At 36.7% G+C, this 16,347-nt stretch overlaps 1 protein-coding gene across 1 annotated transcript in view; it reads left to right on the top strand.

Annotated features, from left to right (window-relative positions):
- The window catches only part of hk2 (hexokinase 2), a 129,971-nt gene that overhangs the window by 18,318 nt on the left and 95,306 nt on the right, over positions 1-16,347 (top strand). Inside the window, exons 2-5 of the mRNA XM_056457431.1 lie at positions 105-267; positions 7,531-7,679; positions 15,794-15,913; positions 16,022-16,117. Coding sequence (XP_056313406.1) covers positions 105-267; positions 7,531-7,679; positions 15,794-15,913; positions 16,022-16,117 — 528 coding nt within the window. The remainder of the gene's footprint in view (positions 1-104; positions 268-7,530; positions 7,680-15,793; positions 15,914-16,021; positions 16,118-16,347) is intronic.

Below are 16,347 nucleotides of genomic sequence, written 5' to 3' on the forward strand. Positions count from 1 at the left end.
ATTAAGAAGTATTGTGAGATGTTTATTATGAGATATGAACTCTGGAATTTACACAATTTAATGAGGTGTATGTCAGATTCTTACTCTTAATTTGATTTTCTCAGGTGGATAAGTACCTGTATCATATGCGACTGTCCAATGAGAACCTGATGGATGTCTCCAAGCGCTTCAGGAAGGAGATGGACAAAGGACTGGGCAGAGACACGAATCCAACTGCAGCCGTCAAGATGCTTCCCACCTTTGTGCGCTCCACACCTGACGGCACAGGTGATGAGAATCACTTTCTTTATATATGTGCATACTGTAAATGATGAAAGCATTATCAAAACAGCATGGGGTATTTGAATACCTTTTACCAACCTAAAAGTAGGTGGACACTTTAGACGCACTTACAGAAGTGCAATATGAATTCAGATAAAATGGGCCACTTTTAGCCCAATCATCTGAAAGTGTCCCAATTGAACGGAACCCGATGAATGGCAATGATTTGACTGAGGGAAAAAATGATCCAAACAAACAGCGCCTGCAAACAAAAACTTCACTATTATTTTTGACTTTTAACCAACTGATCTTGGATTTATGTAGTCTGGTCTTCCTGAAGTGAAGTTAAATGGATAGTTCACCCATGGAAATTGTCATCATTTACTCCTCACATTTTTTACCCTTTATTTAGTTAAAAACCTTTGAGTTTCTTCCATTTGTTGAACACAAAGGAAGATATTTTGAAGAAAGTAGACCTGTAACCATTGACTTTCATTAGTATTTGTTTTTCCTACTATTGAGGTCAGTGGTTACAGGTTTTCAGCATTTTTCTGAATATCTTCTTTTGTGTTCAATGGAAGAAAGAAACTCAAGGTCCACCTCAGTAAATAGTGAGTAAATTTTCAAATTTGGATGTTTTTTTTCATTGAATCATTTTAAATTCTAGAATATTAAAACGTGTTGGTAACACTTTAGTTTAAGGACCAAGTAACACAATCATAACTACTTGCTTATTACCTGCTTATTATTAAAGGGATGGTCCGCTATGATGTCATATTTTAAACTTTAGTTCATGTATAATGTAGATGTGTGAGCATAAACAACAATTCTGAAAGCAAGACGCTCAAACATCAATGCAAAGGGACACATTGGCTTTTACAGAGTTAGCTTAGCAAAGCCTACAATGGGTATAGTTTGGGGACTACGAAAAAAATACATCCAGGTGGATGCGATCATAATCCCTTCAGGTTGCGTGCATATACCACACTCATACACCCTGTGCAGCAAAGGGGCGTGGCTAGAGGCACTGTAATGTTACAGCAGAGAAAGCTTAAATGCTGTCTAAACGCTGCTATTTCCATAGAGCTTCTTCTGTTTTTGTATTTGTGCGTCTAAAGAACACGACACAAAGAGAGAAGTGCTTACAATTTAATTTTAATTATGTTTCAGAGAATTATAAATAAGATATAGCTAGCATTTGACAAAGGACAGCTTCCAGAATCTCTCTTCAGTGCTGGATTCAGCTGAAACTCAAAGAAGTATCAGCTTCAACTATAATAGCCGAAGCTGTGGATTGTGAGCCATAACCGGTAACCATTTTAGACCAACTAGAATTGGTCTATTACATGCATAGTTTCTAGTGTTAATGGAGCAGGCGTGAGCTTTAGCTGTGTCTTTGTTTTATATCTGATTCAGGCTTACACTGACACAACTAACAGCTACTCTGACTGACAGTATTTATACAACGGCAAAGCGTGTGCTATTTTAGGTGACATGGAGCCGATCCGTGAATCACAGCACGTTGTGTTAGCTGACCAATCAGAGCCTCTTGAGGGCGGGCCTTTCAGAGGAACTAGGAAATGTTAGCTGAGTAGCAGTATATAATCAAAACATGATTTTTTTTTTCTCTTTCTTTATTTATTTTTTTTACAAATGAAGCACAAGCACACATTGCTTTGCATCTTATAAACACAACCAAGCCTTAAAAATACACTCAGGACCACTCCTTTTAGATATTGACTCTTTATTAGTACTTCTAAAGTATGATCTTCTACATCTCTAATCCTATTCAATACCTTAACCCAAGTACTAACTTACTAACTATTGATAAGCAGCCAATTAGTTCTTTAAGATAAAAGTCTCAATAAAGAGACTTTGTTAATGGTGAGAATTGTACTATGTAAAATAAAAACGGATGTAATTTATTCCTGTGATGCAAAGGTGCAGTTTAAACATAATTTTAGCCATTTTCATTGTCATTTGATTCCTTAAAATCATTTTAATATTCAAGATTTTCTCAATGAAAAACATGTATTGTTGTAATTGGTGAGTATTACAGGGTTCATACGGTCGTGGAATGTTTTCAAGTCTTTTTCCAGGCCTGGAAAGGTTTGGAAAATCAAAAAAAAAACAATTTTTGGAAAAGTCAACGTTAACGTTTCTAAAACATTTTCATACAAAGAGCAAGATGCTTTCTGAAAGGTATTTACTGATATAAAAATAAACACTACATTGTCACATATTATTTGAAATGTTGTAATATGTTTAAACGTGCATTTTTTTCTTTTCTTATTTACCACGTGTAGTAGACATTACATGAAACATTTGTTCATGAATATTTACCTGAAAGTTTTGGAAAAGTCATGGAAATTTAGATGTAAAAATGTGTTAGAAACAGTTATCCTGCTTAAAGGGTCATGAAACCCGCCTCTTTCGGTTTAAGTCTACCTCAGAATAAAAAAAAAAATGCCAGCAGAACGATAAAAAGAGGAATTGCATTCCTGGATCAAAACAAATGCAAGCACAGGTTGCCAGATTGAGGACCAACAGCAGTGTGCCTGATAATCGAGCCTAAAGGCCTCTGTTTTCTTGTTTTGACGCGCCGTGTCAACCTTCTCCACCAATCAAATTGGCACTTTGGTTCACATGCATGGAGCTGCTAAAGTTAGAGTAAACAGCACATTGAAGAAGATGCCTAGAGGTCATATAAACGTCTTCATCGCTAGAGCTGAAGCTGCTACTTGAACCATCCATAACAACAAGTGTCAACTTTTTGTCTTCTTCTTCTGTGTTACAATCGGGTGTTAGAAGCTTTAAAGTTGTGTAGCGCCATCTAAAGTCAAGGAGTGATTTTGCATACTTTTCTGCTCGATGCCAGTGAAAATCGCTTGGGTTTGAATCTGGAAAAACGTCTCAATGCTGACTAGAAAGAAAAGAGACCCAGTGTGTACGAGCCTTAAAGGCTGAATGATTTAAAGATTGATTTAAATCGTGTTCTAAATAAAAGCAGCGGCATTCGATGGAAGGAATATTTTCAATGTTAAAAGTAGTTTAGTTTTTGTTCTAACCAACACCTGACATTTGTATTTTAGAAACTGCTTCTATTTCTTGCAGCTAGACAACAACAAACTGACGATCACTATTTCGTTGAGTGCAGTGAGTGCACTATTCTGTGCTTCTGAGTGTGTTTCATCTGGTGCAAACAGCCCAATTGCTTATCACTTCATATGTGCTTCATATGAACTTATCACTTTAATGTAACCTGCTCACCTAATGTTTACAATTTTTAATTATATTTATATTATTTGCTAATTAATGAACACCTCATGTGGAACTCTGAATCCACGTCTCATTTCAGAGTCTGTTGCTGTCCACCAGAGGTCGCATTTCGGTCGCGGACGCATACTCGGAGAGCCTTCATAACTGAGTGAATTAAATGCTCTACCAAGGCACCCCGGGGTGCTTAAAATATAATTGGCTAAACTGGCATTGGGTGGGTTAAAGGGACCAAATCAAAGACAGACGTTCCGGCACGGAAGGCACATTTTCAAAGCAGAATATCTGACTTTAGCATTGTTTTTCTGATAAACAAGAATGTTCACTTAGCATATTTCCTAAATATCTACAAACATATTATGGTATTTTTATGCTTTGGAGGAGTCAAAAACCTACTTACAGCACCTTTTAATTTGTGCAAGTTAGTCCATGAGAAAAAATGATTTGATAATCTTTAATCAAAGTCTGAGCATTTGCTTCTGTGTTTGGACTGGTGATTCTTCTCTGCTGACGTCAGTTTGATGACATCAGCCACAATAGTCTTAACCAAGCCCTTCTTACCGTTAATTTGCTACAAGTTGACGATACTCAAAAAGAAAGCCCCACACCCAACCCTTTCTATTTCAGTTGGAAGTACATCAACATACTAAAGTCTCTGCAACTTCCTGTCCACACTGCTTTTAAATGTAAACATTATTAGTTCAAAATAAAAGTATCTGAACAAAAGTTGACAAACGCGAAGTATGTAGTACATATTGTGAATGGAAAAACACTGGTATTCTGCTGCAATCGGACTCCATGTAGGTCAGTTCCTGGGCGGCAGTGTATTGTCGTCCTTAGTTTGACCCAGAACAAGCAAAGCGCCCTGTTGAACACATATTGTTCTGTCCTGGAAGTGTTGTGTTACTTTTGTTATGAGATGATGAAATTATTGATTCTGCGCTCCAGGTCTGTTGTCATCACCGGTCACGGTTTGATGTGTTCGTGTGTGTGTGTGTGTGTGTGTGTGTGTGTGTGTGTGTGTGTGTGTGTGTGTGTGTTTGTCACACTGACCGACAGCACCAGTCCAATGGCTTCTCTGTATCTGAGGGGTTTTGACTGTGCACGCGGGATGACACAATGTCTCAAGCCGGGTGTGAAAGGACTAACTGTAGTCGGGTTACTGGAGTGAATGCCAGCACATAGACATGTAGTCATGTGGGTGTGTGAGCCATAAAACGGTACTAGGAAATGTTACCAAGGGAACGATACTGATCTGTGAAATCAAGGTGGGTTGGTGTCCAAGTAGATGTTAGCTGTCCTTGTTTCATTCTTTATTCTCATGCCATGATGTGGTGGTTAAGATACTCCTGATTGTTTAACTTCTCATGTGATTCTTTTTTATTTTTCTATAGTGGCTTTGTCTTCTCAAAAATCAAGGTGGTTTTATTATAATGCCTTTGAAATAAAATATAAAGAGTAATGATGGAATGAGGCTGACGTTTGTACCGGTGTTTTCTTCAATACTTTAGTTAGTACTTTCAGAATCTGCAGACATTGTTTTGCCATTTCTGTGCAGAATTTTGTAAGAGATTTTTGTAAAATGATTTGGAGAATATAGTAACTTAATACATAAAAAAACTGCTTTTATTTAATGCTTAAAATGTAAATCCAATTAGAAACACTTGTTTAGCTAGCCAAGTAAGTCTCTGATATAGTAAGTTTCTCATCTAATTTCTTCTAAAAGACAAAAAAATAGCGCTTTACAATCTGTATTTTTGAAATAATCAATAAACATTTGCATATTCAATAATGTTATTGAAACTCTATATACGAATATCTATATTTACACACATTTACACTTTCAGAACTTTGCAAGTCTGTACAGGGCCAGACAGAATCTGCAGACATTGTTTTGCCATTTCTTTGCAGAAGTTTGTAAAAAATCTTTGGGTTTTTGCCAAATGATTTTGAGAATATAGTAACTGATATCTTAACGCATAAAAAAGGGGCAGGGGGGTCTCATTGTGCAGTAGGAGCAGTAACTGCTTCGTTGCGGATGTAATAGGCTACTGTGTATGTAACAATGATATTGTGTTGCCCTATAATGTGCGCGAATGACCAAACAGCTGACAGTATACAAGATTATGAAATAACATGCAAATGTGAGGGCTGAAAGGGTCTGCACAGCTGTTATGACCACGTGCCCTCTATATACGTTATAAATTAATTCAATTCAAATCATCTTTATTTCTATAGCACTTTTACAATGTAGGTTGTCAAAGCAGCTAACTATAGAAGATTATAGTGAATTGAAACAGTGTCAGCCCAGTTTTCAGAGTTTAAGTTCAGTTTAGTCCAGTTCAGTGTGGTTTAATTTTCACTGCTGAAAGTCCAAACACTGAAGAGCAAATCCATTGATGCGCAGCTCCACAAGTCCAGAACCAAGCAAGCCAGTGGCGACAGTGGTGAGGAACAAACTTCATCAATTGACGAAAGTGAATGAAAAAAAAAAAAAAAACCCTCAAGAGATGCTAAGCTCAGTTGGGCACGACCATTTCTCCTCTGGCTAAACTTCTTGTGCAGAGCTGCAGTCTAAGCACCAGAGGCTGGAGAACGCTGGACATCCATCGTTGAGAAGCTGCAGAAGGAGAGGTCACCGGCTAGTGTACAGGCTGTCCCTTCGGGATCAAGTTAAAGACTTGTCTGTCACTATGGTCTTACAAGAATTAGTCTCATGCCCACCACTCCTCCATGACCACCACAGCAGCTGCTCTGGATATGGCCTGCTCCAGGATTATGGAAACCTCGGGAATAATAAAAACAAACTAACATAAGCGCAGATGCCGTTCAAATCATAATGTCTTTTGGGAAGTGTTTCAGCTAAATAAATATTTGTTATTATCCTTTGAAAGTCATCTGTCCTTATGTCTTCATTTATTCAGTGCTACAGCCTAGCACCTGTAGTGTAATACCTGAAAGTTTCAGAAGTGTAGATGATATTACAAATGTATAAATATATATTTAATAATTAATTAAACCTATTAAAAATCAGGGACTAAGCCGAAGTAAAAAGGAAAGTGAACGTGATGAACTCTTTTTAGCAATGGATGATATTTTTTTTTCAGGGTTCAATGTTAAAGTATATTAGGCTACTCTCTTCAACTGGACTTAATATTTTATTACTGTTTGAATTGTTGACTGACTAGTAATTGATTTATCATGTGGAACAAAGAGTAGGCAACTAAATTTTAGGAAAAATTATATTCTCTGGACACGAGCACTAAACTGAGTTATAGTGGCTCCGTATATCTGCAGTGTGTGGATCTGTCCTTACGAAGTACAAAGTAGGCTATAAACCGATAAAATATTACATAAGTGTCTATTAAACTGATAAACACTTAAACAAAAAAACAAAAAAATGTAACTTAATTGTGTGGCCAATATTAAACATATAAAGAGCATTCATTATTTATTTTTAGAACTATTATTGTTATTATTATTATAATTTAATAACTCCATGTATGCATGTATGTGTGTATTTAGGTACGTATGTATTTGTAATTTTTTTTGGAGGGGGGTTGTGTAAATCTGGTCTTTTTTTTTTTGTCCTTTGCTGATCACATGCTTGTGTATTTTGTATATAGTCAATAAACGTTTGCGTATTATACAATGAAATTGAAATTCATATAAAAACTAAACTAATATCTATATTTACACACATTCAAAAAGGTAAATATATAGACTGAATGATGCGCTAAAACATCTTCAGATTTCTGTGGATGTAGGTTGTGTGCATGTTTTTCATCTGTAGAGATTAATCATGAAAACGCCAACATTTAATTTAAAAGTATATGAAATGGGTTGCACAATATAGCATATGTCCTTTCATACATGATTGCATGCATTAAATCATTGCTATGAGATTATTCTTAAAGCATGATTGTCTTGTTCTTGGAGTGTTGTCTTAATTCTTGAAAAATTAAAACGAATTTGTATTTGATTTGTTTGTAGAAACGGGTGATTTCCTTGCCCTGGACTTGGGAGGAACCAATTTTCGGGTTCTGCTTGTCAGGGTGTCCAGTAATGGAAAGCAGAAAGTGGAGATGGAGAACCAGATATATGCCATTCCAGAGAACATCATGAGGGGCTGTGGGTCTGAGGTGAGTGTGTGTGTGTGAATTTTCTTTTGCTTGCTTGTTCAATGACAACTTATTTATTGTGCATCGCATGGTTAATAATAAGTTGTAATAGATAAGTAATAAATAATAATAGTTATGAGTAAGTAATAAGTAATAAGTAATAATAGTTTTATTTGTATAGTAGGACTGCACAATATATTGTTTCAGCATTATCGCAATATGTGCATCTTCAGTCATCACAGAATCTGCAATGTTGAACTGAGATATATATATATATATATATATATATATATATATATATATATATATATACATATATATATATATATATATATATATATATATATATATATATATATATATATATATATATATATATATGGATGGATGGATGGATGGATGGATGGATGGATGGATGGATGGATGGATGGATAACTACATAGCCGTGTAGTTACACATCTGTTACACACAGCCGTGGTGGCCATTTGTCTCCATCTTGCGCTGAACACAGTCAACCAATCACAACAGACTGGGTCATCGGATCAATAAACGCAGATTAGCTTCTGCGCTAAGAAGGGGTTTGGAAACAAATGAATCTCTGAACAAGTCATATGAGAGTCGTTGGGATAATTAGGTAAAAATAAATGCATATTATGAGACATTGAAAGTGTTTTTGACCTTGCATGCATATCTACCTCTTGTTGGAGACCCCAAAACCAAAATATGACCATTTATAATGCAAAATAGGGGCTATTTAAATCTCTATTTTAGCTGCTAATTTTAAATAGACACCAAGAACATCAAGTTTAAAACACACTGAACTATTTATTAAAAATTAATGCATGCATTACCTAGCAAAGTTGACTGCATAATGTCTCTTAATAATCTAATTGAGAAAATCTAAACATATTAACATTTCTATCATATTTCACCTTAACCACAGTGGGGAAGATGTATTAAACATTTTTGTCAGGTGTTTGCCTGCATGACATTAAAAGCTTAGATGAAAATAAAACGAATGAACAGATATTTTTTTAAATTACATTCAATACATCTTTACATTCCTCCATATTCAAAGTTTTAGAAGTGTGGTAACACTAACAATGGGTAAATACATATGCTAGATGCCTAAAGCGGTTATGTTAATCGTTTGTCATTGTATCAAATGGTATGAATATCCTGCTTGAGTTATTTCATGTACAAAATAACACAAATTCTTTAACATTAAAATTATCGTGTCAAATATCATGATATTAAAGTGTATAATTAACTAAACTGCTTAAAAATTAGGTATGGAACTGAATACTGTCTGGTGGGGAAAAAAAAATGTTGTTCTGGTGCTAGACGTCTTCTTTATCCTTAGTGATGATGACTGTCTGGACTCCAATCATTGCAATTCGTCCACAAGAGTCCTTTTATAAGAGTGCATGACCAAGAGGTGGAAGGTACAGTTGGAACCCAGCTGGCAGAAGATGATGAGTTGCACCTGGTTTCTCACAGCCCATGGCATTATGACTTTATAATTTCAATATGAAATGCTTGACCTGAGGAGACCGCGCCACGGTATTGATTGTCAGTCCCCTCTGGATTTTCGCAGGAGCACTTTTCACTTTCGAGAGCTCTGAGTCTTGCTTCCACTTTAGTTTAATGTGAAGAGCTATTCATTTCAAAGCCCCCAATTATGCCTGCTATGATCTGTGCTTAAGATCCTTTAGCCTCCCAAAAATCTTATCCTCAAGATGGGAAAATAACAGCAACCCTTGGACAAACTTTTTGAACGTTTTTTTTGATGTAATCATGACTCTTGTCTATATGCACTTAATCTACCTAATTAGGGATTTAGAGATGTTTTTCACGTTTCCGGGTTTCTCAGTAGTGGAAGATGTACATAGTTGGGTAAACTTAGAGCGTAGTGATTGGGAGAGTACAACAATTTTTTTTTTACAAAGCTATTTGCTGAAATATTAAAGGAAAAACTCCACAATGGTGTTAGTGTAGCGCCCTTTTCCTATGGCAAGGGAAGGGCTCTGGATTCTTATAAATTAGATCGCTCCAATTTGTAATTTAACCCCAAAAAGAAACCCATAACTTGATACCAATTAATATAACTATTAAATAACCAATCTGGTACAAAATTAGCTTTCCAAATTTACTTAAATACAATTAAACAAACAAAGATGTACAAAGAAAAGAAATAAAGGTTTGTTTCAAAATAAAGCTTTTCGTTTTACTTTTTTCAAACTCAAACAAACAGCAAAATCAACTGTTCCTTTAGAAAAGCGAAAAAATAGTCCATATAAAATGAATTGGAAAAATAAACAAACCCTGTTGCAGGCCTGTGTCGGTGCTTGCGTTTGTAGTGGCATAAAATACAGTTGCCCCATTGCCCTAAGGGCAAATATGTAACCGTTTACTCCTACCAGAACCCAGGCAACACATCAGAACCGGAACTACAGTTCATGAGGGAATAGAGGGGAGTCGGCTGTGTGATGTTGTGTTCAACGCTGCCAGAGGAGCCACTGGGATATCCTGGTTTCTCAGGGTGCTATCTGGAATGTCCGGGTTCGTTGATGTATAGGACTATAATTATTTGTGGAGATCTCCGCCTTAGCGGCTAACACTGTATTTAGTGAACATAGTGTCACAAATAGTCTGATGACATCCAAAAGAGGAAATTGCTATGCTCACAATCATAGACATATACATGTAAATCTCTCTTCAGTTCACTTTTCAACAACTTTTGGAGCAAATAATCTCTCTCACGCCAACATTCACCCTGACAGTCTACCCCACAGTGCTCTTTCGCTCCCCTCATATACCTTCCGGGATATTAATTTCCGGTCACCTTACAACCACTTCTGTCACGGCACAACTGGTAAAATTTTTTGATTAAATATAATTACATAAATTCAGAAACAAAACATCCGTTATACAATGAACAAATACTGAAAGAAATAAAAATATTATAACAAGTAAATTAGTTGACAACTGGGCAGAAAAAGGAAAAAAATTGTGCGAGACTAATTGCTATCAGAAGAGAGAACAACATCAAATTTACCATTTTTCCCCATAGACGCTACATTAGAAACACCTTTTTTTGTAGCTTGATTCAAAGATGGTGTAATACATACATGAATTCACTACCTGACAAAGGTCTTGTCATCAATCCCAGTTGTAAGAGCTAGTTGACTTCTAGTTGATCATTTGGAAAAGTGGCAGAAGGTAGATTTTTCAGATTAATCATCTGTTGAACTGCATCACTATCATCTCAAATACTGCAGAAGACCTATTGGAACCCAAATGAATGCAAGATTCTCAGAGAAATCAGTCAAGTTTGGTGAAGGAAAAATCTTTGTTTGGGCTTACATTCAGTATGGGTTGTGCGAGATATCTTCAGGGTGGATGGAAACATCTACATCCTGAGGTATCAGGACATTTGTGCTGCCCATTACATTACAAACCACAGGAGAGGGCAAATTTTTCGGCAGGATAGCGCTCCTTCTCATACTTCAGCCTCCATATCAAAGTTCCTGAAAGCAAAGAAGGTGCTCCAGGATTGGATAGCCCATTCACCAGATATACATTAATAAGCATGTCTGGGGTAAGATGGAGGAGGCACTGAAGATGAATCTAAAGAATCTTGAAGAACTCTGCAAGATTTCTGCAAGAACGATTTCTTTACCATTCCATATGACTTTAGTATTAAGTTATTTGAGTCATTGCAGATATGTATGGATGCAGTCGTCCAAGCTCATGGGAGTTATACACCATATTTGTTATTTTTCCTGTTCATTATTTCTGTTAAGTGACAAGACTTTTAAGCAAAGGCAGACCTTACTGTTCTAATTAAATGATTAAAAATCAAGGCTTGATCATATTTTATTTTGGTAAAATAAACTAAATCTAGAACCACTTCTGATACCAAATGATCAACTAGAAATCAAGTTATTATTTGTTGTTCCTAAAACTTGGATAGGCGACAAAATTTGTGCAGGTAGTGTACATATAAATATTAAAAACTTCCAAGGATTTAAGATGCTAATAACCATTAAACGCTTCATAACAGTCTTGAAAAGGATCCATTAGGCCCAGTTTTCTGGCACTTATACATTTTGAATGTTATGAATCCATAATTTATGTAATGCATTTAAAACATCCATGAAGTTTCCTAAAGCAATCGCTAAATATTCAATCACTCTGCTTCAATTCTAGATGTATAAAACCGATCTATCAATTCGTCATTCATTTATTGTATCTTGAGGCACGAGATCTCATTAAACTCCTACTACAGCTAAGTAACGTAATGTAATTAAATTTAGTCTGCATTCCCCCCACTCCTCTTCTCAAGTTTTTTTTGATCACATAGTTGAATACTTGGCCAATTTCCTTGAAGCAATTATGAATCTAAAATGACTGGTTAAATCATACGGTGAATGCTTAATTGTTATGCAAGTCGATATCCTGATCATGTTCCCTCCCCAAGCACATTTTACCAGTAGCAAAGCATACGAGTCTTAATCAGCGCTGTAATATGCATATAATCATTTATAAGTGATATATAATTGCTAATGAGGGCTTGAAGTGTGGATTTGTGTAATTATAAAGCAGGTTTTCTTTGCTGTCTGAGTTACATCTTCTCCTTTTAAGGTAAAAAATGATTAAAAGTCCACAGGAACGATGTGATGCTATAAGAATTGAAGAATTAAAAAGTTACCGTTTGGCAAGAAAATAAAAAATAAACAAGTGTGGCAGCAGGATCACAAAAAAGAGGTTGAAAGAAAAACCCTTTAAAAATTAAGGCAAAGAGTTCTCATTTTTCACCAGAAGTACAAAGGGTCAAGGTAAAAAATCTTGAGGAAAAAAAAAATCAGAAGTTGATGTGCTTCACTAAAGGCTGAATACTATTTTTCAAGTCAAATTGAGCTTTATTGTCATTCTGCTGTATGTGTGGACATAAATTGGAACAATGTTGTGTCTCACGGTGCTACATAAATGAATATTATCATAAATATGAACACGACACTGGACATAAGGGCTATTTTAATCATAACCAACATACAGAAGTGGTTATCTAACTGTTTACTATACATATACTATAAATACTTAATGATACACATAACCTAAGATGGCCTATACAAGTACTTTTACATAAGACAGAACAATTTTGTCCAAGATAATGAGCAAAAGAGGTACTTAAGGTTGAAGAAAGCAAGAAGTTCAGCATGATTGGGTGGTACATTCACAGGTAAACTTTTGTTTTCCTTATTGAGTCCTTGTAAGATACATGTTAAATGACGTGAATAGACATCCTGTGGCGATATTGGAGTCTTTGGGAATTTTTGCCCATTCCTCTTTGCAGTACCTCTCAAGCTCTCTTAAGTTGGATGGGAAGTAATGGTGTACAGTCATTTTCAGATCTCTCCAGAGATGTTCAATTGGATTTAGATTTGGGCTCTGGCTGGGCCACTCAAGGACATTCACCGAGTTGTTGTGAAGCCACTCCATTGATGTTTTGGTGGTGTGCTTTGGGTCATTGTCCTGCTGGAAGATGAACCATTGCCCCAGTCTGGGGTCTAGAGGACTCTGAAGCAGGTTTTCATTCAGGATGTCTCTGTACATTGCTGCATTCATCTTTCCCTCTATCCTGACTAGTCTTCAGTTCCTGCTGCTGAAAAACATCCCCACAGCATGATGCTTCCACCACCATGCTTCACTGTAGGGATGGTATTAGCCTGGTGATGAGCGGTGCCTGGTTTTCTTCAAGCCTGGCATTTACTCCAGAGAGTTCAAATTTAGTCTCATCAGACCAGAGAATTTTATTTCTTATGGTCTGAGAGTCCTTCAGATGCCTTTTGGCAAATTCTAGGTGAGGAGTGGCTTCTGTCTGATCACTCTACCATACAGGCCTGATTGATGGATTGCTGCACAGATGGTTGTCCTTCTGTGAGGTTCTCCTCTCTCCATAGAAGAATGCTGGAGCTCAGACAGCGTGACCATCGGGTTATTGATCACAACCCTGACTAAGGTTCTTCTCCCCTGATCACTCAGCTTAGATGACTGGCCAGCTGTAGGAGGAGTCCTGGTGGTTCCAAACATCTTCCCCTAATGGAGAATGGAGGCCACTGTGCTCATTGGAACTTTCAGAGCAGCAGAAATTTTTCTGTAACCTTCCCCAGCCTTGTGCCTCGAGACAATCCTGTCCCCGAGGTTTACAGACAGTTCCTTTGTCTCCATGCTTGGTTTGTGCTTTGACATGCAGTGTCAACCCTGGGACCTTATATAGACAGGTGTATGCCTTTTCAAATCATGTCTAGTCAACTGAATTTACCACAGGTGAACTCCAATTAAGCTGCTGAAACATCTCAAAAATGATCAGTGGAAACAGAATGTACCTGAGCTCAATTTAGAGTTTCACAGCAAAGGCTGTGAATACTTATGTACATGTGATTATTCAGGTTTTTTATATATTTAATAAACTTACAACAATTAAATTTTTGTTTTTCACGTTGTCATTATGGAGTATTGTGTGTAGAATTTTGAGGAAATAAATTAATTTAATCCATTTTGAAATAAGGCTGTAACATAAAAAAATTTGGAAAAAGTGAAGCGCTATCAATACTTGCCGGATGCACTGTAAGCACACTCACCTGTGTGATGCACACTTCAGAAATTGACTTTTTTTTTCTAGAGATATGGAGTGTTTGTAGGAAAGTGTCTGGTGCAAATGCACAAACTGGTTGTTAGTTTAACTGTAAGAGATGAAAGAGTGTGGTTTTTATTTTTTATTTTATTTTTTTTGTTTATTTGTTTTTTTTTTAAACAGTTGGTTTGTCAAGTCTACTCGCCTGCGTGAGGCACACTTCAGAAATGCACAATGTTTTTCTAGACATATGGAGTGATTGTAAGAAAGTGTCTAGTGCAATTGTACAAAACTGGTGGAAGTATTGGTTAAAGTGAAAGCGAGATGAAAGTGTGGTTTGTCAAGCCCAGTCACCTGCGTGATGCACACTCAAGAAATGGGCTTATTTTCTAGAGATTTGGAGCGATTGTATAAAAGTGGCTGGTGCAAGTGTTGGTTTAACCTTCAATTCAATTCATCTTTATTTCTATAGCGCTTTTACAATATAGATTGTGTCAAAGCACCTAAACTTAGAAGTTCTAGTAAATTGAAACGGTGTCTGTCCAGTTATCAGAGTTTAAGTTTAGTTCAGTGTGGTTTAATTTTCACTGCTGAAAGTCTAAACACTGAAGAGCAAATCCATCGGCAAGGAACAAACTTCACCAATTGACAAAAATGAAGGGGAAAAAAAAAAAACCTTGAGAGAAACCAGGCTCAGTTGGGCACAACCATTTCTCCTCTGGTCAAACTTCCAGTGCAGAGCTGCAGTCTAGGCGCTGGAGGCTGGAGAACTCTGGACATCCATCGTGGAGAATGGCAGATGTGAATAGGCCACCTTGGCATAATCTCTTCACAGGTCTTGGATCGCATCAATGGCGTTGCAAAATCTCTAGAGGCCTCGGGATGAGTATCCCCAGGAGGAAATGGAGAACAAAGAAAATAATTTGCGTAGCTAGATTTTTGAACACAGGATGCGTGTGAAGTTCTGTGAATGAAAATAGTAGTCAGAGAAACAAACATGTAAAGAATATGAGTATTTCTAACAATGTCTGGTGCATTAAGACAAGAGGTTTAACGTTCAGAGAGATGGAAGAGTAACACACTCTTTCATCTCTCTGACCAATAAACCTCCTGAAAGTGGTTTGTCAAGCCCACTTACCTGTATTGGCCTATTTGGTGAAGAGCTCAGTAGATCAGCAGTTTCTGAATTACTAGGATAAACCTGTCTTGCACCAGCAACCGCAACACATTCAGAATTGCTTAATGTACATTTCTTCCTCATTGTGATCTACTTTGAGCTTCAGCAGCTTGTGTCCTGTCTTTGTAACCATTGTGTCTTTAAGCCGTTAAACAGGTTTACCTTAAGTGATTTTTGAATGTGGACATATGCTTTTATACAGACATATGTTGTACAACATATTAGAACCATATTGGCTACTTTTGTATTCAATGAATGAATCTAAACTAAGTAGTGTAATCAATCCTGTAATTTTTTTCCCCCCATTTTCTTTTCCAGCTCTTCGATCACATAGCTGAATGTTTGGCCAATTTCCTTGAAAAACTGGGCATCAAAGAGAAGAAGCTGCCTCTTGGCTTCACCTTTTCATTTCCTTGCCAGCAGACCAAACTAGATGAGGTGAGATCTAGTTGGTGAGAAAGAAAGAGGATTAAAAAAAGAAGTCTAAAATTAGCAGCTCTTTGCCAAGAATGTCATGTTTCCATGGTTGCTCTTATTACTTTACAGAGTTTTCTGGTGTCATGGACCAAAGGTTTCAAGGCAAGTGGAGTGGAGGGGAAGGATGTCGTGAGCCTGTTAAGAAAAGCCATCAGGAAGAGGGGGGTGAGTGTGTCAGGTCATCGTATCATGCTTTTTACATTCTAATGCCATTGAGTTTTAATGGGCTTTCTAGTACAGTCCTAACGATCTTCACTCTCCGGGAAAAAAGTACTAGCATGTACCATTTAGATACTAATGTTCTATAAATGTATACCATTAAAGGAATGGATCGCCAAAAAATGAAAACAATTTACTCGCCCTCAAGCCATTCTCATGTACTTGATTTTTTTTTT

Source organism: Danio aesculapii, chromosome 5 (genome assembly GCF_903798145.1).
Source record: "Danio aesculapii chromosome 5, fDanAes4.1, whole genome shotgun sequence".
Classification (NCBI taxonomy): domain Eukaryota; kingdom Metazoa; phylum Chordata; class Actinopteri; order Cypriniformes; family Danionidae; genus Danio; species Danio aesculapii.